The 20,377-nt window shown below is 40.7% G+C and overlaps 1 protein-coding gene across 1 annotated transcript in view; it reads left to right on the plus strand.

The window, feature by feature from the left end:
- The window catches only part of COL4A1 (collagen type IV alpha 1 chain), a 135,425-nt gene extending 120,228 nt beyond the window's left edge, over window positions 1-15,197 (plus strand). The window contains exons 45-52 of the mRNA XM_076361127.1: window positions 326-397; window positions 2,374-2,502; window positions 3,962-4,060; window positions 4,209-4,421; window positions 5,934-6,111; window positions 8,888-9,002; window positions 10,027-10,199; window positions 11,941-15,197. Of these exons, the coding sequence (XP_076217242.1) occupies window positions 326-397; window positions 2,374-2,502; window positions 3,962-4,060; window positions 4,209-4,421; window positions 5,934-6,111; window positions 8,888-9,002; window positions 10,027-10,199; window positions 11,941-12,022 (1,061 nt within the window). The 3' untranslated portion in view covers window positions 12,023-15,197. The remainder of the gene's footprint in view (window positions 1-325; window positions 398-2,373; window positions 2,503-3,961; window positions 4,061-4,208; window positions 4,422-5,933; window positions 6,112-8,887; window positions 9,003-10,026; window positions 10,200-11,940) is intronic.
- The last annotated feature ends 5,180 nt before the right edge of the window (window positions 15,198-20,377 follow it).

The following is a 20,377-nucleotide window of genomic DNA, read 5'->3' on the forward strand; positions in this document are numbered from 1 at the left end:
GACTACATTGCTGCTACTGTCACAATCATATACATGAAAAGACCACGTGTATAAAAAAATGCAGTTATTAATAGAAAAAAAAAATTCTTATAATTTAGAGAAAGATGCTATTAATTAAAGTAAGAGAAATTTGTTTTCAGTTATTTCTTTGGTGACTTAGTGCTGTTGTTTGTATCTTGTTCTTGCAGACAGTTAAAAAGTACTTGTGCAAATACAGTCATGGCCCTTACATGACTTTCATGGGGTCGTACATGATTATTCTGCACATATCCTTCCAAATCAAGAAATCATTGAATTTTCATGTAAATATTTCCTTTGACTTCAGGTCCAAAAGGATCTTCTGGCTTCCCAGGCCTTAAGGGTGAGCGAGGTGACCAAGGTCTTCCTGGATCTAAAGGTATAATATAAAGACTTGCTTTTTTTCCCAGGTGTTGTTGTTAAAATGGTTATTTGTGACTAATCAATGGATATCTCCGTCCCCCTTTTATTCAGTGTAAAAAGGTAGAATATGAAACCAGATATCATGGTATCAGCATCTGAATGGTCAGATTAGATTTAAATATTGGGTAGAGAGTGAATGTATTTATCTCCTGCTCTGAAAAATCAATATTGAGGTTTTGTCATTATTAGAATCTTTAAATGGTATCCTAGAACCATAGAAACATAGAATGGTTTGGATTGGAAGGGACCTTTAGAGGTCATCTAGTCCAACCCCTTTCACTAGATTGGGTTGCTCAAAGCCCCATCCAACCTGACTTTGAACATTTCCAATGATGGGGCATCCACAACTTCTCTGGGCAACCTGTTCCAGTGTCTCACCACCCTCACTGTAAAAAAAATTCTTCCTTAAGTCCAACCTAAATCTACCCTCTTTCTGTTTAAAATCGTTGCCCCTTGTCCTGTCACTCCAGTCCCTGGTAAAAAGTCTCTCTCCGTCTTTCTTATAAGCCCCCTTTATATATTGCAATGCTGCAATAAGGTCTCCCCAGAGCCTTCTCTTCTCCAGGCTGAACAACCCCAATCTCTCAGCCTTTCCTCATAGGAGAGGTGTTACAGCCCTCTGATCATTTTTGTGGCCCTCCTCTGGACCTGCTCTAACAGGTCCATATCTTTCTTGTACTGGGGACCCCAGAGCTGCATACAGTGCTCCACGTGGGGTCTCATGAGAGCAGAGTAGAGGGGGAGAATCACCTCCCTCCACTTGCTGGCCACGCTTCTTTTCACGTAGCCCAGAATACTATTGGCTTTCTGGGCTGTGAGCACACATTGCTGGCTCATACCCAATTTTTCATCTACCTGTATCCCCAAGCCCTTCTTTGCAGGGCTGCTCTCAATCTATTCTTCCCCCAGTCTGTACTGATATTGAGGATTGCCCCGACCCAGGTGCAGGACCTTGTACTTGGCCTTGTTGAACTTCATGAGGTTCACATGGGCCCACTTCTCAAGCATGTCAAGGTCCCTCCGGATGGCATCCCTTCTGTCTAGTGTATTGACTACACCACTCAGCTTGGTGTCATCCGCAAACTTGCTGAGGGAACTCCATGCAACCTAAGGTCTGGACAGCTATTTCAGTCCTTGGGAGGTCTGTTTGGGTGGAGACGTCAGCATAGATAGGCTGTAGTGCTTCTGTTTGGGTTTTGGCCACAGCCTTGCAGTTGCGGTGGTGGACACCATTTTCTTTCAGCAGGTCAAAGTCTCCTTACAGTTCTTAGAAAAAGAGCCCACTTAAAAAATGGTAATTCTTTTGAAAGATGTCATCCTTCTAATTCTAATTCCCTGGAGACCTCAAGCTTCTGGGTAGGCTTGCACAGCCTACAGTCGGCGTGACCGTCGGGGCTGCAGCCTAAGCCTGCTGGTGAGCAGAGCAGGCAGCAGCCCGATAACTGGCAGTGTGCAGCTCTTCTGAGCAGACTTCTGCGAAAACTGCCAGTGCCACCCCCAACAGATGCTGCTCCCTGTTTGTGCACCCTGGTCGCAGTGCTTCTGGTCAGAGCTACATCCGTGGGCCTGCTCTGTCCTGTCTGGTGGGAGGTGGGAATGTAGGAAGTAGCAATATGGTTTTCAGCAGCAGCATGTGCAGCTACTTAGGTGTTACCAGAGGTTTGTCAGTGGCAGAGTCCCAGCTCAGGCTGTTTCTCCCATTTTGCCTTGAACCCTGATGTCTTCTACCCTCAGTCAGCTTCGGGTTTATCTTCTTACCGGGTATTACCCTTCTCAATGCACATATAAAGTCTTGGACACATTGATATTGTGTAGCTATAGGCTCTGTCTATTCTCTGACTACATAAATGGCAATACAAGGTAACATTGTTTTCTCACTTTTTTATTGTGCAATACTAAATACGTGCTGATTTCCTCTGTTAACTTTGGCAGGTTTACAAGGCCCACCAGGCCCACCAGGTGCTTTTCAGCTTGTTAAAGGGGATCCTGGCTTACCTGGCCCTGTAGGACCGGTTGGTCTCAAAGGATTCCCAGGACATCCAGGTCCCAAAGGACAGCAAGGTGAGAGTTTCTAACTTGCCGGTAGAAATACATTTTAAGTAATGTAAAAATAGACCAATGGTAGGCTAGACACTAGAAGATTTTTGGTACAATATTATCCAGCTTTTTATAAGCCACTTAAATTGTGTCAGCAATGAGGAAGAGAGTCCTTCTTTTTGAAGCTCATCCAAAGGAGTCCCAGAAACACATGCCTTCCTAGTGAATTTTTTATAGGCTCTCACTCTGCAATCATCACATCAGTATCTGAGATCAGCAGAAAGCAGAATGACTTGAAACAGACTGCTCATCCTTTCCCCAGAATGTATTTGTTAGGGTGTCTTCACCCTAACAAGTTGAACCTAGTGTTGAATCCAAACTTAATTACTGTGTGTCTCTGGGAGAAGACAAACATGAGGAAAAACACCTTGATCCTGGAGTGGAAAGTGCTTCCTGAGAAGCTTGTTCCATAGTCCTAGATTTCATCTCTTAGTCCAGACATTGCAATTTTTATAAAGAAAAGGTGAACTGCAAAAATTAAACACATTAGGGAATAAGAGAATGGAGCAAAGGGTAAGACAAATGAAATGCTGGCACAAGGACACGTGTGAATGACAGGACATGGAGAGTGGGAGCTCAGAGGTGTTCTTAAGCTATTAAGATTCTAAGGGAAAGCTTTGTTCCTGATTGTTTTATGAGAAGATGATGGGGAATTACGGTGGAATATAATGAATATCTTCTTTCTATTTAATATAATAGATATGGAAGTTTGCTCTTGAAGGTGGGGTTACAATTCTGCAACTGCTGTCCATTAGGAAATAGTTACGAAATAATCTCGGTGATTGAACGCAGCATGGGTTTTCTTGTATGGGATCTGTCGCTGTTCTTTAGTAGTCAGTTCAATACATGAACACAATATGCCTTTTTGAGTGATCAGGAAAAGGACAGCTGTCACTATCTAAAGCTTCTGATGTGCCACAGAAATGTTGGTGTGGTGCTGATGATGTTAACTTCTTTTTCCCGAAGTCAGAGTTACTGAGTTTATGTAGGACTCAAAGCATACCTAGAAATCAATAAAGGGAAGACATAATATATGTCTGAAAACCTGTTTGGGAAGAAGCTGAGAGAATACTGATTTTCCCACTGTTCATGACCTTACTTTTTTATTGTCTGTTTTTGATTGATTCATATGATAAGCAGAGAGGGAAGAGATTGCTGCCCTTCCTTTTCATATTCCAGGCAAATACTACCTATTTTAGAAGCATACCCTCTGCTTACTTCTCTGTTCTTCTCTTCACAGTTACTGCAGTAACTACTTCACCTGCAGTAACCCACATATATGCTCTAGATATTGAAATACACGCACTGAATCTGCATGAGTTTAACTTATGCTGAGGTGTGCCTGTGCCATACTGTATTAAAAGCCAAAAAGTCAGAACTAACATGAAGTAATATCCAGTAACTATTCCTTGTTTTTCAACAGGGGTGACAGGACCTTCAGGTGTACCTGGACCACCTGGTAGTCCAGGGTTTGATGGTAAACCTGGGCAAAAAGGAGAAGTTGGTCCTTATGGTCCCCCAGGTAAGCCCATGAGTTCTTCAAAGACTTGATTCCTTCATAGAAAAATAACATAGGAGATTAGGTGTGAATGTATCTAATTTCACTTCTTTAGTTATGTAGGCAGAGTACTGCTGTCTGTAGAGATAAAAGGAGACTCTCTGTATTGTAGGGCCCAGAGGATTCCCTGGTCCGCCTGGCCCTGAAGGTTTGCCTGGGGCTATGGGCCCACCAGGTGCACCGTCTGTTGCTCATGGCTTCCTTGTTACCAGACACAGTCAAACCACTGAAGAACCATCATGTCCATTTGGAACAAGGCTGATTTACCATGGCTACTCCTTGCTTTACGTACAAGGCAATGAAAGAGCACATGGCCAAGATCTGGGTAAGTAGAGACCAAATTAGAATTCAATTAGAATTCATTACAAACCAAATGTTTCTTTCATTTGTAGAACTGTATTGAACAAACCTGTGTAATTATTCTTGGCTAGCTGGTGCTTTATTATGCCTTCTAGGTTGGTACAAATAATGGTTTGGTGTATAGTGGAAACAGTGTCAGTTTATTTAAGAATGTCTTTATCAAAGCCTTTGACATGGTCATCCCTAATATCTTTGTAGCCAAATTAGTGAGATATAGGCTGGCTAAGTAAATGATAAGGTGAGTGGAAAATTGGTGGGTCCCTCAGGCTCAGAGGGATGCGATGCGATGTACAAAGTCTGAGTGGTGGTTGTTGATTAGTGATGTCCCTCAGGAATTAGTACTGGGCCAGCACTGTTTAATGAATTTATTGACTTGGGTGATGGGGTAGCAACTCTCAGCAAGTTTGTGGGTAATGCCAGATTGGGAGCAACGGTTTATTCCCTAGCGGACACGGCTGCCATTCAGAGGGACCTAGCCAGGCTGGAGAAAAGGGCTGAGAAGAACCTCAAGAAGTTCAGTAAAGGCAAATGCAAAGGGGTACGCCTAGAATGAAATAACCTTGTGCAACAGAACAGACTGGGGACTGACTGCTATTGCCAGTAGCAGCAGTACAGACTGCTAGAAAGCTGCTTTGCAGAAAAGGACCTGGGAGTCCTGGTGAGCAACACTGAACATGAGTTAGCTGTGTGCCCTTGCAACAACTGCCCCATGCCCTACTGTCCAACCTACTGGGTTCTGTTGACAAAAGTGCAACCAGCAGATGGAGGGAAGTGATTCTTCCCCTCTGTTTGGCAGTTGTGAGACCACATCTGGTATATTGTGCCCAGACTTGGGCCTCGCAGGACAAGAAAGATGTTGATATACCACAGTGAATACAACAGCTATCTACTAAGATGGCTAGTGGGGTCTGGACAGTCTGATGGAACTGGGTTTGCTCAGCCTTAACAGAAATTTGGGGGGAGGCCTTTATTGCTGTCTACAGCTGTCTACAGGGAGGGTAGAGAAGATGGAGCCAAACTCTTCTCAGAGGGGCTCAGTGACAGAAGAAGCAATGGACACAAATATGAGACATATTCCAGTGAAACATAAAGAAAAGCTTTTTTACCATGCTGATGCTCAAACACTGGAATGGGACCCCAGAGAGGCTGTTGAATCTCTGTCTTTGGAGATACTCAAAACTCAACTGGCTATGGGCCCAAGCAACCTGATCTAACTGGCAGGGGGTTAGGATAGATGACCTCTGGAGGTCTATTCCAACCTAAGTTATTCCATAATTGTACAGACAAGACTGGGCTACTCCTTGCCTTGCCCTGTTCCTTCCTTATGGAGCTAAGAGAAGTCACTTCCCCTGAGAGAACTGGGCCCTCCGGAGCAAGTGTCGTCTGCTTTTTAGCTGCTCCTGAAAATACTTGTTTGGCAGTTGGCAATGGTTTAACAAAAATGGGTTAACAAGTAACCTTTCACTTAACATTTCAGGCACGGCAGGAAGCTGTCTTCGTAAATTTAGTACCATGCCTTTCTTATTCTGCAATATCAACAACGTATGTAACTTTGCATCAAGGAATGACTATTCCTACTGGCTGTCCACGCCTGAACCCATGCCAATGAGTATGGCTCCTATCACTGGTGATAATATCAGACCATTCATCAGCAGGTACGGTTTCAGTTCTGCTGTGTTTGTAAAATGAAGAAACCTGTGAAAAGTGCGTATGGTACTTAATTTTTTTGGAAAAGGCTTTTACTCTGTATGTTTTTATTTCCTGCCTTTAAATTTAAAGTTTGGGTTCCTTTGATGAAATGTTTCAAAGTGTGCATGTTTTCAGTTTAGACTTTGATCAAAAATAAATCCATTTTGGGGGAAACCCAAACAAATAGAGTAGTCTATTTTGAGTCTAATTGAAATGAAAAGATTTACTTTGAAATGATGTTTTGCAAAAGCTATGATACACATTGAAGGAGAAAAAGTTTTGAATTTATTCACAATTCTTGTCCAAAACAATTCTTCTTTTTTTTGACTAGCCATAGCTAGAAGCTTTTTAGGGCTCAGTTTCCTTTTGTTTGAAAATGGTAGCATTATTTATCATACAGTAGACTGCCAAGCTTCTTCCATTGTTTTGGACATACTGCTTGAATACAGCCGTTATTGTCTCAATTAAAGGAAACAGTTGCAAAATCAATCATCTATGTTTTAATCATTCCAGATTCTCGGCTAGCATAAAATGTGGCACTTATATCAGACATAAATGTTCTGCATCAATCCAACATGTTGAACTTTTGGTCCATTTTAAATTTTAAGGCCACTAGCAAAAACTATCCTGGCATAATATCACCAGTGCTGAAAGTAGAGGTTGGAGCAAGAGTGTGGTGAACTGTACCACTGTCATTAGATAAGAATCTGATATTAAGGGAATCTCCAACTGAAATGATAATCATTAGATATAGGCATTACTATGATTCCTATCATTGCTTCTAATCTGTATCAGTTCTTGCTGATCCCTCTTCCTGCCATATAAAGTGAATGGGAGTGGAGATTGCTGTTATTGCTTTCTCGGGTCTGTATATACCATCCAAGAGAAAGGACAATTCAAATCATCAGTGGGTTGTAGTCTTGACATCTTGGTATGTTTAAAAAACTATTTGGCTCTACTGCAAAACATTTGATATTTATTTGGCATAATAGAATCCGTCTTGTGTCTGCAGTTGTACTCTGTACGCTATTTTTGGTTTAGTGCCATAGAAATTGGTATGCCTTGAAAACGAGCGGGCAGATTGAGGGCAAGATTCTCAAGAGAGACTAAGGTTTTGTTGGTCTTACTTTTTTGGTTGTTCATTGGATGTGAATGGAAGGGGCTTGACTTTCAGAAAAATTCAAATGACCAACATCTGAAATTCATGTTCCTCTTATGCCACCCCTGATCAAGTACCCAAAATAACCTTTAACAATCACTTTTGAAACTCTTGCTCAAGGAGGTACCCACCAATATTTTGCCTTATCTTATGCATATAGAGTAGCTTTTGCACCATAAAAATGTATATGTGTGTGTATATATATGTGTATATGTGTGCATGTGTGTGTATATGGGTTTTTCTCCTTTTAGCCGTAGCAGAGAGTGGGATAATTGTAATACACATTTTTTTAAACCAGCAAGGAATCTGAGAAGACTATTCTTTCAATTTATTTTATAAGTTGAGGCTTTTAAACCAACAGTTTTCACTGTCCAAAAGTTGAAAAGGTGTAGAAGTGACACTTGCTGCCTCAGGTCATGGGACTTCTTTTCATGTAAGGCCTTCCACTGAAATACCAGAAATCTCTTGAAGCAAAGCAGAGCTCCAAGAATAGAGGCAGCTTTACATTCTTCTTTTAACTTACTCTTTCATTGATGTGTTTCTTAAAATAACTGTCTTGCTTCTGCACTAAAGATGAAGGCAGTAGGTATGAAAGCAGTCTTCACAAGTCAGAAATAGAAGGCTTTCATTCTGAATTCCTTTGCTTCTGTGCATTTTCCAGAATTCAACTTAATCCATTTTGCACTTGATTCTTTTCACCACTCTGATAATAGGAATCAGACAGTTTAGTTCTAAGTATCTGTTTTGAATCATTTTCATCATTGCTAACTGCAGTAGCCAATTTAGGAGTTGTACAAGAAAAAATTGGTAATATCTACCAAATTCCTTATTACCAGCTCCCATATTAAAATTTCCAGCCCAACTCACATTTTTTACGATTCTCCTGTAAAGGCACGATTGGTCATTGGATTATTCAGTAACCTAGCAGTTCTGAGACACAATGAATTTATCTAAAGTAAAAGAACTGGTGCTGCATAGCTTTCTGAAGAGTTGCTTTCAAGTTCATTGTTCAAGTTACTTTGCTAGAAATCTCTTGCTGGAGATAAAGACGACAAATGTAAATAAAAGCCATTTTCAAGGAAAATGCATGGGGAAGAGTCTGCATTAGATTAGATTAGCAGTGATTACCTTTGTAAGACATTTTCCAGAGAGATGGCTTTCTCTCTGGAAGTCACTCAGGGCTATGTTTAGGATGATGAATTGCTGTTACTTGTCTCTGATCACAGCAGACCACTTTTAAGTGACACTTGCTGAGTTACAATGTTTGGCTATTTGCCTTTCATGTTCATGACATCGAGCACTTTTAGAAACAACAGTACAAATGGGACTAGAAAAAGACAAATACATTTAAATATTCAGATAAGAGGTCTCTTGTTCTTTGCTCATAGGAAGGCTAATAGGAATAAGACTTAATAGTTAAGCTTAACTGACTGTTTTTCTACATGAAACATTTTGATTTTCCTTTGTTTTTGAAGGTGACAACATTTTCTAATTCAAGATTCCTTAAAGAAAGTAACTTCTGAAAAAAGAAGAAGTATTAATCCTCAAGTGCATGTAGCTCATTCATGTCTTGGTCTTTCTAGATGCTCTGTGTGTGAAGCTCCTGCTATGGTAATAGCCGTTCACAGTCAGACAATTCAAATACCACCGTGTCCTGAAGGCTGGAGTTCACTTTGGATTGGTTACTCCTTTGTCATGGTAAGTGCACTGGGCCATACTCTGAGCTGAGAAAAGCATTTGTTTCAGGCGTTTGATCTACACTCCTGCTCTGGGAAAGTTAATATCTGACTGCGTCACTTCAGTCTTAGGAGGGCATTAGACCTCTACCCTTTCTGGTGACTTTAAAAAGGATTCTGGCTAATTACTAAATGAGAATAATGCAATAGCAATGAGTTGTTCACTTTTGGGGAAATGCACACAGCTTGCTCTCTTGTTTGCAGCTCCAGCACAGGATCCAAGTGCTGAATAAATGAGGAAATAAGCATAATTTTCCATTGTCCTTCTACATCTATGTTGCAGTAGCTTCCTTGAGTGGTAGCATATCAGTGCCTGTCCTCTTCCCATTTTTTGGTGAATAAGCATTCAGTTTTCAAATGGCATTTTTGACCTTTTGTCCAGTTTCTTCAGCTGTATCTATACTAGTAAAAAAATAGGGACAAGGAGTAGCCTGGAAGAGCCACTCTGTAGTCCTCCACAGTGGTTAGTTGTCAGCATGCTTCCTGTCGTGCTCACAGCCTGTATCAACAGCCACACTCCCAGGCAAGGTCTGGGCATGGTCTGAGAAACAGTATGGATCCAGAGCTGTTAGCACTCGGCAGTGGGAGAGGCCACTGTGATGTGGGGCGGGAATTGGGTTAAGCTATTCAGATATAAACCAGTCTGTATGCCTTCTAGGCCGGAGAGCTGGCCCTGGCCTGTTGCTAGCATAGAGATAGCTTGGGTCCTACTGTCAGTCCTGAAGGATTTCTGTGCATACGGCTGCCCTGAAGTTGATGTTGCTGGTGTGTTGTGCTGCCGCTAAGCGAGAGAACCCAGTGCCACCTCTGGAGCCCTTCAGCTCCACCTTCTTGCTCCTCCTTGAGCTGAGGGACAAAACAGCAGATGGACACAACAGAGGACAAGGAGAGGCACGTGAAGAAATATTTGTGCAAGAGAGTTAATAGGTGTTGTAGCAGAAGAGGTAAAGAGTCCCCCTCTGACTGATGCTTTTGCATTTTTCTAGCACACCAGTGCTGGTGCGGAGGGCTCTGGCCAGGCCCTGGCGTCTCCTGGTTCCTGCCTAGAGGAGTTTCGCAGCGCTCCCTTCATTGAATGCCATGGCCGGGGCACCTGCAATTATTATGCAAATGCTTACAGCTTCTGGCTTGCCACTATAGAGAGGAATGAGATGTTCAAGTAAGTTCATGATTTGTTTATCAGTATTTTAGACTCAGTCAAGCCTTGTCACTGAATAAGAGAAGTATTGTCTGAATATAATACGTGGTTCACGTATTGGCTGTGTCCCAGCCTGGTTAGTATATGCAGTTAATGATTTTCGTAACAAAAAGAAAAAAATTATAATAGCTTTTGGGGGAATTAATGAATGTATCTTCCGTTAGTGTTTACCATGTGTCATTTGGACCTGGTGTTTTGCTTTTCAGAATAATCTAACAATGTTTGCATTTGCACTATGTTTGATTGTATTCACTGAGTCGTAACTGAGATAGGCTGACGTGCTGATTGAAATTAAGTTAGAATATAACATTCCCCCTCGTGGATGTTAACACATAATAGAACCACTTGAAATTAGTGCAGGTGTTGAACTAAGTGAGCTGAACAATTCTTTACCTTTCCCTAATGCTGAAGGAAGTATGTCTGAATAAAATGCAGCTGAAGGCAGAGGCCTTAGGCATTTCTTCAGTCCCGCTGAGGTTCTAATTTCAGGAATTAAGTGGTAGTAGGCTTTGTTCTGGTCTCCTGCACATAAGTATTTTTCAACACAGTCTAATTTGTTCCATATGAATTTTATTAATATGTTAGCATATAGTTCCCAGGTCTGCATAGCTTACCTGATTAGCAGATATTCCTCTGGAGTGCAGGCAAGCATCTTCTTCCACCACAGTCCAGGCTGCCGCTCCTGGTACCCTTCATCTGGTACCCTTCATCTCTTCATGTCTTCTAGATCTGTGAATGCTCCTTAGCCTGTCTCAGTCAAAGTGAAGCAGGTTGTGTAGCCAGTTTTGACTGTTTCTCTATGAGAGAGTTGTCAACTGAGTAGGTAGCAAAATTGAGCACCAGCATTGATTATCACTGGGGCTGTGACAATCTCATCAACCAGAAAAGCTACTACTGAAAGAGCCCATTTGCCAACACTGGGGTAAGCACTGGCTACCTAGGAAAGAGGAAAGCTGGTCAGAGGAAAATATAGAGGAGTCAGCACTACAGTTGTTTGTATTCATTGAGTGCTACCCAGAGACCTGTCGACTTCATACCGTTTTCTGGCTACAAACTGTACCTCAAATTAATAAAATAATCCCAGATCAGGGAACCTGTCCTACTATCATAATTCACAAATACTCTTCAGTTTCCTATAAACCCATAATCCTTTTTAAAGAAAAGCGTTAAATGTAAGCACACTTTTGTCTGAAAATGCTTTATTTCCAGTTGCTAGGAGTAACTCCTTATGACAGGTTAAAGACTAAAAATTTTGGTTTGTCTTTCTATATGACATCACATAATTTCCTTTGCTGGCTTTTCATTTTTCTGTAAAGTCACAAGAGCGAGCAGAAACTCATGAACAGTTAAATGTCTTCAGTTTCTTTGCCTACTTTTTTTTACTACCCAAATTCCAGCATGTTTTCAAACTGCTGATTAAGCAGGTAGTGTCTTCCGGTTAAGAAAACGTTCAGCCTCGTGACAGAACTGAATTCTGAAGTAACTGGAAGTGGACGATGTTTAAAACTAATCTCGTGATAGTTTGTGGCCAAACTTGAAAGTGAATATGCATTGGAGAACGTAGGGACACCTTCTTGATTCAGCACAGCGTAAAGAGGCACTCGGCTGCGTGCAAAGTTTGTGTTGTCAATTATAAACCTGAAAAGTGAGTGTTTCTATCAACAATTGTTAATGGGTCTTTTCATTTATTTATTTTTGATAGGAAACCGACTCCCTCAACTTTGAAAGCAGGGGATCTGCGCTCAAATGTTAGCCGTTGTCAAGTCTGTATGAGAAAAACATAATGACTTTTGAATTTCAACTAATTTCACACAATATGGTGCTATTCGTTTAACAGCAATGAAGCCTAGACATATATCATATGTACCTCATTGTTGTCCAGTATGAAAACAGTAAAGTGCCTTTTAGGAACTTGCATAACTAACACACACTGCTTTACTGGCCCTGTCCTTGCTGAAGAAGAAAAGAGACAACAAAGATAAGCTTCAAATGTTGACATGCCAAATGGCACTTTTGATCAAAATATATGTATTTTTTATATAAATGCAATGCACTGATAGAATAAAAAGTCAGCGTTTATCCAGAAAAAATGCAAAGGTGCTAGGAGGTATGCAGTTCTGCCTTATACTGTTTGACCCCCCTTTCTCATTCTTGTATTATATATTTAGATTCATTTTTCTTCCCCAGATAAGTTTGTTGTTACCGTTATCTAGGTGTCTCAAAATCCCAGACTCTTGGGTATGTACTTATTGTTCCTGTACAAAGCAATACTAATGTAAAAAAGAGTTCTGGGATTACAGACTGTGGTTAAGCAACACGTAACCATCCTTCCACAACATAGAGTGCCATCCTGCAAACCTTTGCTTCTGTTTGTAGTCTTTAGTGCTGTGGGCTTTGATGGGACTACATCTGGAAGAGATTGCCAAATTGGTTTCCCAAATAGGCAAGTAAGTGTTTCTGCTACGTTGGTACAATGCAGCTTCTTCATGCAGTAGAACAAACTTTCCTGTGGAATAAAGAATGATCCAGCAATGGTCAAGAAAAAATATATATATAAATATTTTAGTAATTTATATAGATATCAACCATTAGGCAAATCAAGCTCTGAGTTTATCATTTCAAAAAGAAGCTTACAAAAGTTTTCTTCTTTTCAGTGTCATGAATTAGTTGTTAAATGCCAAAATATGATGTGAAATGTTCATTTTATATAGGCCATTTCAATGCTGAAGTTGCAGAGACTGAACCCAGGTTAATAGCTATTTGTGTTCATTATAGTAAATCCTGCTTTGAGCTTATAGTCTTTATTCTGTATTTAATATTTTTCAGGGTTTTAAACACTACTCACACACTGAATGACTTGATTTTGAAAAGTGTAAGGCCTTAATTTTGTTAATATTGTGCCAAAAAAATTCTTCAAAGTGGCCTCAGAAATATTTCTAAAGAATTTCTATGCAACGATACCATTGTCTGAGCACATCTGTGTCCAGAAGTGTTTTATAGACTATTACCATGCAAATACCAAAAGACTTTTCCAAACGCCAAGGCCTTTGTGTAATTTCTTACATGTGTATTTCTTAAGAATTCAAGTTTGTAATAAAACTATTTGTGTAAAAAAAACAGAAGAAAAGAAAAAGTTGTTACTAATTTGTTATTAGCATTCATTTACAGCAATGAATTAATTTTTAATAAGCCACCAATAAATGCACAAGCTTGATGCAATCCTAGATTATTTTTGTTTTGCACATCTTTCAGATGTACAAAGCATCTTCAAAAGGGGAAAACAGGACACTGTACTGACACCTCTATTGTTACCTTGTAAGAACTGGTGCTGATGGACAAATCATGGGTTATGCATCTGTTACTGAAGTGTGTTTGATGTGAACATGTTACAAAAATCTGCTAACTTCGTCTTAGCTCATGGGAAGCAATCAAGTTACACACATTTGTCACTCTTCCCTTGAATTTTTCATGCACAAATCGGAACTGAATTATACAGGATAAAAATTAAAATATCTCATATAATTTTGCTTGTAAGTGGGCAAGGTGAATCTTGGCTCTGGTTGTCTGAAGAGGAAACGGGCCGTGATATCTTCTTCCTTGGCAAAAGCACATAATTTGTTAACGTTTCATGTTGTTTTCCCAAATTTGTGAAGAGGCTGCTGCTGCTGCTGCTGTTGCTGCTGCTGTTCTGAACTCACTTTTACTTAAAATCCTTGAGGACATTGGCTGGCCAATTGACTGAGGGCCCCTGGACGGAAACTGGCCGTTTCCTTTAGCGCTGATTCTTAACTCGCGTGGAAGTTTTGACAGGCGATCATTTTATTTATAAATGACCAGTCCTCACAAAAGTCCCTTACCAGCCTATAAAATACAAGAGTCTGGTTATGTCTCATCAGCCTGATGCAGGGTTTTCCAAAGTGCCACTTGTTATTCAGAAGGAGAGCAGACTCTAGGGTGATTCCTTGTGGCGTCTAGGAAGAATTAAGCAGACGTTCAGCCTTCTCTAACTCAGAGGATCCAAGCTGCTGCTCGGTCTTTTTAATTGCACTCTACAGCTTATCTCCTGGTCAGCTAGGGATTTAATTTGCTTGGTTCGAATTGTCTCAGAACTGCCAGAGGGTTGAGTTTATAAAGCCCTGCATGTATGTTTAAATCAAATCTGTGCACAAGAAAACAATTCCTTTTGCTGGTGAAGGGACTACTCACTGCGGCTGGGTGTGTACTAACCTGTGTTTTCTCAACCAGGAGCATTTTGGAAACAAGGTCCTTCTTTGAAAATTTTCAAAAACTGTTTGAACTGTAGTTTGATGTCTTACTTATCTAGTAGTAATCATCTATTCCATAACCTCCGGCTCATAAAATGACCTAAACTACTGTCAGGCTAAAGATGCTGTTTCTACTTAAGTCAGTGAGTAAACTTTTTGGTGGTTATCGAATACCAGTCAGATCTACTGAAAGTGTTGCCAACGCTAGATTTTGCTGCCCTGGGTGAGGAAGAGCCCGTGTACTAAAGCAGAACAGAAGTGCGAAACCCTTTCTTGCTTTCAAAAATCTGTTAGTACCCCATATTCAGTCATTTATGGCCAGCATTGTTGCTACAGTACAGTTCATTGTATGAACAGGCAACTGCAAACACATCATTTGTTAAAATTGTCTTGCATAAGCTTAAATTTCAGGAGAAAGCTTTCCTAACAAAGTACAGCTTGTTTAGGAGGCCTGACTGTTTTTGAATGCAGTACTTGAAGAGTAACTTTCATGACCCAAATAAATAAATTTCTAAAACAGCAGGTGGTGCCCTTGCTCTCTTTATGGTAAAATCGGTACTAACAAATGCCTTGTTCTCTAATCCACTAAAATGTAAAGCAGCCTGACGGTTCTCTATTTTCCCAAGTCTCTGTCTCTATTCTGACACGTTCCAGTCACCAGCAGTTTTCCTTCTGAAATAGGAACAGAGCAGTCTTCGGTAAAAAAAAAAAAATTAAAAAAATTCTATACATAGACAAAATAAAAATAGAATATAATGAAGTCATCCAATACATATTTTGATACAAATGATCTCTTAGCCTGTGTGTCTTTTCTGATAGATGTACATTCAGTTTATATCTTTTATCTTTTTCCTAGTGGTAACTTCCGTGATGAAATACACTTTTTTCTATGAAACAGGACTCCTGAGAACAATATCCCCGTACTAGGCTCCCTGAGAAGCGATTGTATTAAAGCCGTACCTTTTTATGACTGAAATCGTAAAGCTGCGTGACTTTTTGAGAATTCCTTCCCTACCTTTCATGTTTTACAAATCTTGAGTAATCCGCACTAACTACGCAAGGCGGAACATAAACACGTAAAGCACAGGGCCAGGCACACGGCTCCCAGAGCGCCCACTAAACCCAGTAAGCAGAAAATATGGCGCCTGGCACAAAGACAGACGCCCGACAATTTGAAATCGCACGTGTCTTGCTATCTCCCTGTATCTCCATCCCTTGCTCTGATGACGGTGATGGGCAACGCCTGTGCTCAGACCTTCAGAAGGAGTCCAGCAGCGTTCTTCCTGAGGCTGCGGTGGAGCTTCCTCTCTCTTTGCCGTTCACGTAGTGGCAGCGACGTGCTGCCCACTGCATTTCTGCCTCTTCACACAGAAACAATCTTTCTGTGAACTTCACATCCTGAATGGGGTAACAGCGTGAGAACACGAGAGCGCAGTGTGGATCCTTAAATGCATACATCAGGCTCAGGCTGACGCTGGGACCGGTGACGGTCTGGGATATAACTAATCATTATTAAGAAAAGAAGTATCCAGTGGCCACATGGAAGCATTCAGCCTCTCTGTTTTCAGGCTGAGGTAAGAGTGTAGAGGGAAGGAAATCCTTCCACCCATCTACTAGTTACAGTATAGTTTACTTAGTATGAACGTAATGTTAATTGTGAGCTTGCAATATTGGGGTCTGTACAGCATAATTATAAATAAAAAATAATATGCAAACTTACTTTTATCACTAACAGCTGAGCGAGAAGCACCACATGTTATTTGGGAAAGATGTACTAACAGAACAACCTAAAAAAAAAAAAAATTCCTGAAAGTATACATTTTCTAAACCATTCTCTTCCTTCAGAGTGTCAGAAGAAAGTCCTTCTAAAAAATGCAAGGAGGGGGTGTGTGGTTTTGGTTATTTCTCTCTAGCAAACAATATGCTTGTTGTGTTGCTTGAGGTGTTAATACCTGTGGGAGGATAAATCACTGCCGCTTCTCGTGAACTCAGAAATGCTTCCTACGGTAAAGATATTTCACCCACCCAGGCTTACTGACACCACCTTCTGTCTTCAGCTCCCACTGTAAGAGGATGTTACTCTGAGCTGAATATTCTTACTTACATTTCAATGTCGATTTCTAAAGATATATTCCTTTCCAACTTCTTACTGTCTTCAAACCAAAGAGAACAGAGCGTTGCTTTTATGTAAACAATCAAAAGATTTACAAATGTCTGAATCTTTTCGTTTTACATATGTTAAAGAGCTGCCTTCATTTTCCTCTGGCTATATGCAGTCAGCTATATTTATTATAATTGGCGTGCAGAGGACAGAAGACTTGACAGAGTGAAAGTTATAGATGGAACATGATCATTTGATGCTCTGTCAACTCCTGTCTCGCCTAAGCAAACATGTTACATTTCATGCAGAATTGTGGCAGGCTTCATTTGTCATCTCAGCTCCATGAAGTATGATTTACACTGTAGTAAATAAGCATGTAAAATGGCCTGGACAGGGGAGAAAGTCCTTGTAAAATGGTTTAAAGAGCATCGATCAAACCTTTTTCTTATTCTTAACACACAGCTTTTATACCGGTGTAACTCACTGTATGCTTTCTCTGGAACGTACCTCCCAGGCTCGCACCGAAGTGGTTATTTCTCACCGTCGGTTCCCAGAAGGGGTTCAAAGTGGAGAGTGCCAGCACATGCCCAGTGCTGTCTTCGGCCAAAGCTTTTGTTATCTTTGTGGGCATAGTAGCCGGCAGTGGAAGATGTTCCCCTCTTCCTATTTCCTCCAAATAATTACAGCAGCATTTTTTCCAGCCTAATTTTGGACACGAACCTGTTTGCGAGATGTGATCAAAGTGGCAACCAAATCATAGGGACTTGAAATGCAGTCACATGAATCACATGTCAAGAATTGTTTCTGTGTACCGCTTTCAAAAATGTATCTGGGAATCCCCACACTATCTGTGATGCTCAGACACTGGTTCCCAGGGGAGTCTTGGTAAGTATTGTTTTATAGTTATATTGAGATCTACCTCCTATGATCATAGCATGGAAGATGCGTTGCAGTGTCTGCGGGAACTCTGACAAGTAAGAAGGAGACTACCAGACAGAAGTGGATGAAGACTCTTGGTAGCTCAACAGGCACATCTACAAACGAAATGAGTGTTTGCCCTCATTTCCACGTAGGCTGACTACAGCTTTTTCACAGATTTTTTGACCACCCTCGATCAGCAGTTGGGAACTGTCATCCGTCTCTGTTCGACGCTAATACCATCCGGGCCTTTTAGCATTGTCCCTGAACTAAGGAAAGGACCTAGCCCAGGGCAATGAAAGATACACCTGGTCTTATTCTCAGCCCTCCCTTTGCCAATAAAAAACACAGGAAAGAAAAGAAGTGCTGGTGTTCCAATAAAAATACACTGCAGCTCTCCTCCGCTTCTGTTCAAAGGCAAATCTTACTTCAGGGAAAGATGGTGAACTCTCTAAAACGGGAAGGGAAAATCTGAAATGGAAATTTGAGAGAATATTCTCTAGATAATATATTAACATTACACAACAGTTACTCAGACTAAGAAAGACATAGTATCTGAAATGCTATAATCACCTGCAGTTATGAGGGAATTTGAGGGATTCCCCATAAAGATGGGGATTTCTTAACAGGAAAGCTACAGAAGTTATGAAGGCCAAATTGAAAAAAAATGTAGAAATCATACTGGCTGAGTAGACTCTCCTGAACAGAACCTTATACATTTGAAATAAAAATCATATTCCGATTCCAAAGATTACTGCGATTGCTAGTGGTGCAAACCAGAAGCACAGAATTTCCTAGAGGAAGGCACTGTGACCTGGGGATCACAGGAGAATAATTGGGATTCTGCTCAGCTGAGGTGCTTTGGAGCCCCTGCAAGGTTTCGCTTACAGCCACTCAGAGAACTGACCTAAAAAAATCGAGTAGGTCCTACTAGTCAAAGCCTGAGATTGTCTGAGAGGACATCTGTGAGGAGGATCTGGAAGCTGTGGCCAAGCGCTCGATTCACCGCTATGAAAAATACGAGCTCTTCTGTGTAGCTTTAGTACCAACGCATTTTTTGGTACGTTTTGTACCGATCTATTGTAGTCCGAGAAATCTAGCCAACACAGGTATATTCATAAACATTAGCAAGAAGTAGATTTCTTCCCAGAAACACACAGTACGGTGGAAATTTTTAAACTTTTTCTCCTCTTTTTCAGGCAAATTGCAGAGAATCACGGAGAGTGAGAGAAATTTTGTAGTTGTTTGTTTGCCCTTGCAAGGCACTGAACATGACCCCTCAGGAATGTGTAGGAGAGGAAATGAAAAGCAGACGTGGGAAGCTGAAAAAGCAGCACTTCTCCTCTATCATTAAGTATATAATAAGGTAGATTACATCAGTTGTTGGCCTAGTCTCCCTGGTGAACAGGTGTCATAGATACAGCACTGTCTAATCAAATATTAACTCATCATGTGGCAGCAAGTACTAGGAGAGGGGAACGTGCAAGATCGTCTACCTCCTTTCACATGCGGCCAACTCTTCCGTGAGGCACTGAGGTTCAGTAAAGGACATTCTTGTCATTCTTACGGAGTGAATCTAATTTTATATAGTTGCCTAGACTTGTGACAACCAATTTTTTTTCTGCTTCCTATAACAAAAGTACGTTGGACACTAACATGAACAGCCACAAACTCAGACAAAGGGTTATGTTTATGTACATAGTTTTAAAGTAAACCCACAGGAGTTTAGTAGTAACTATCTTCAACTGTTACTTAGAATAAACTGATATACAAGATTTTTGATTCATATATTTCTACGTTGTTTACAATTGCAAATAAATGCCATTGCTCCCATTTTACAAACTGGAAAAATGGAAATGAAATTACATGCAGTTAGTTAGAAAATAAGTCAGCCCTTAACTCGTGGATGAGGTCTGTCCCTGCTGGATCGTGGTCTGCCCCAAAGTGTCTGGCACTCCTAAACAGCGGTGAAAAAAAGAAACACTTGTTTAGTTTTTGAATATTCCACTGCATTTGTTAGACTTTTTACTTTATACAACCTTATATAGAATCGAAAGAGTTGCAGTAGTTTTAAAATGACAGCTGGATAAGGTATGTGGGTATGGTATATAAGATGTCAAGTAACATGAAAGGAGGCACCTGATGAGAGTCGCTTTCTGTCTTCTCAGTCACTTTCCTGGAGGAGAAGAAAAATCGGTAACGTATGGTATTCAAAGTAGAGCCTCCGAAGCGATCTAATGATAGGTGAAATGAGGCAAGAATTTTTTTTCAGGAAAGACAGCATATCACTTACTCTCTTTTTCTTTGGGCTCCAGGAAGAGTCAGTATAGAAGGAGAAACGATGGCTAGGAGAGGGTGTTCTGGATGACCAGGTATCCTGACATATGGACTCTTACAAGTGTCCTCCTCGATCCATCCTAGCTGTCCTTCTTCCGAGATCAGAAGCCTAAAACTCCTCCACACAGTTTCAAGGAGGGGGCTAAAAACTCTTCCTGTTTAATAGAGAGGGGACTTAGTAAATTGGGTGTAAATTGACCGTAAAATAATTCAGCCTGAAGAGTCCTTTATAACCATCAAAGGAGGGAGATTTGGAGCTGTTTCTTCAATAAAAATGTAGGTGCAAAAAAATGTTAAGTGTTAAGGCCTGACAAATTTGCATAGTTATTTGGTGGGACTGCCTGAGCTGGCAGGACCGAAGAACTAAGACGCTTTCCATCCCAAGCTGTGTTAGCACTTCCTGAAAAGAAATGCACAGCTCTTGGCCGTGTCTGTAGTTTCCTATTATCAGATAGTGCCCTTCCATGTTCTGGTGGGATTTTTATTATTGATAAAATATATATATATATATATGTAAT

This window comes from Aptenodytes patagonicus, chromosome 1 (genome assembly GCF_965638725.1).
Source record: "Aptenodytes patagonicus chromosome 1, bAptPat1.pri.cur, whole genome shotgun sequence".
In the NCBI taxonomy this organism is placed as follows: domain Eukaryota; kingdom Metazoa; phylum Chordata; class Aves; order Sphenisciformes; family Spheniscidae; genus Aptenodytes; species Aptenodytes patagonicus.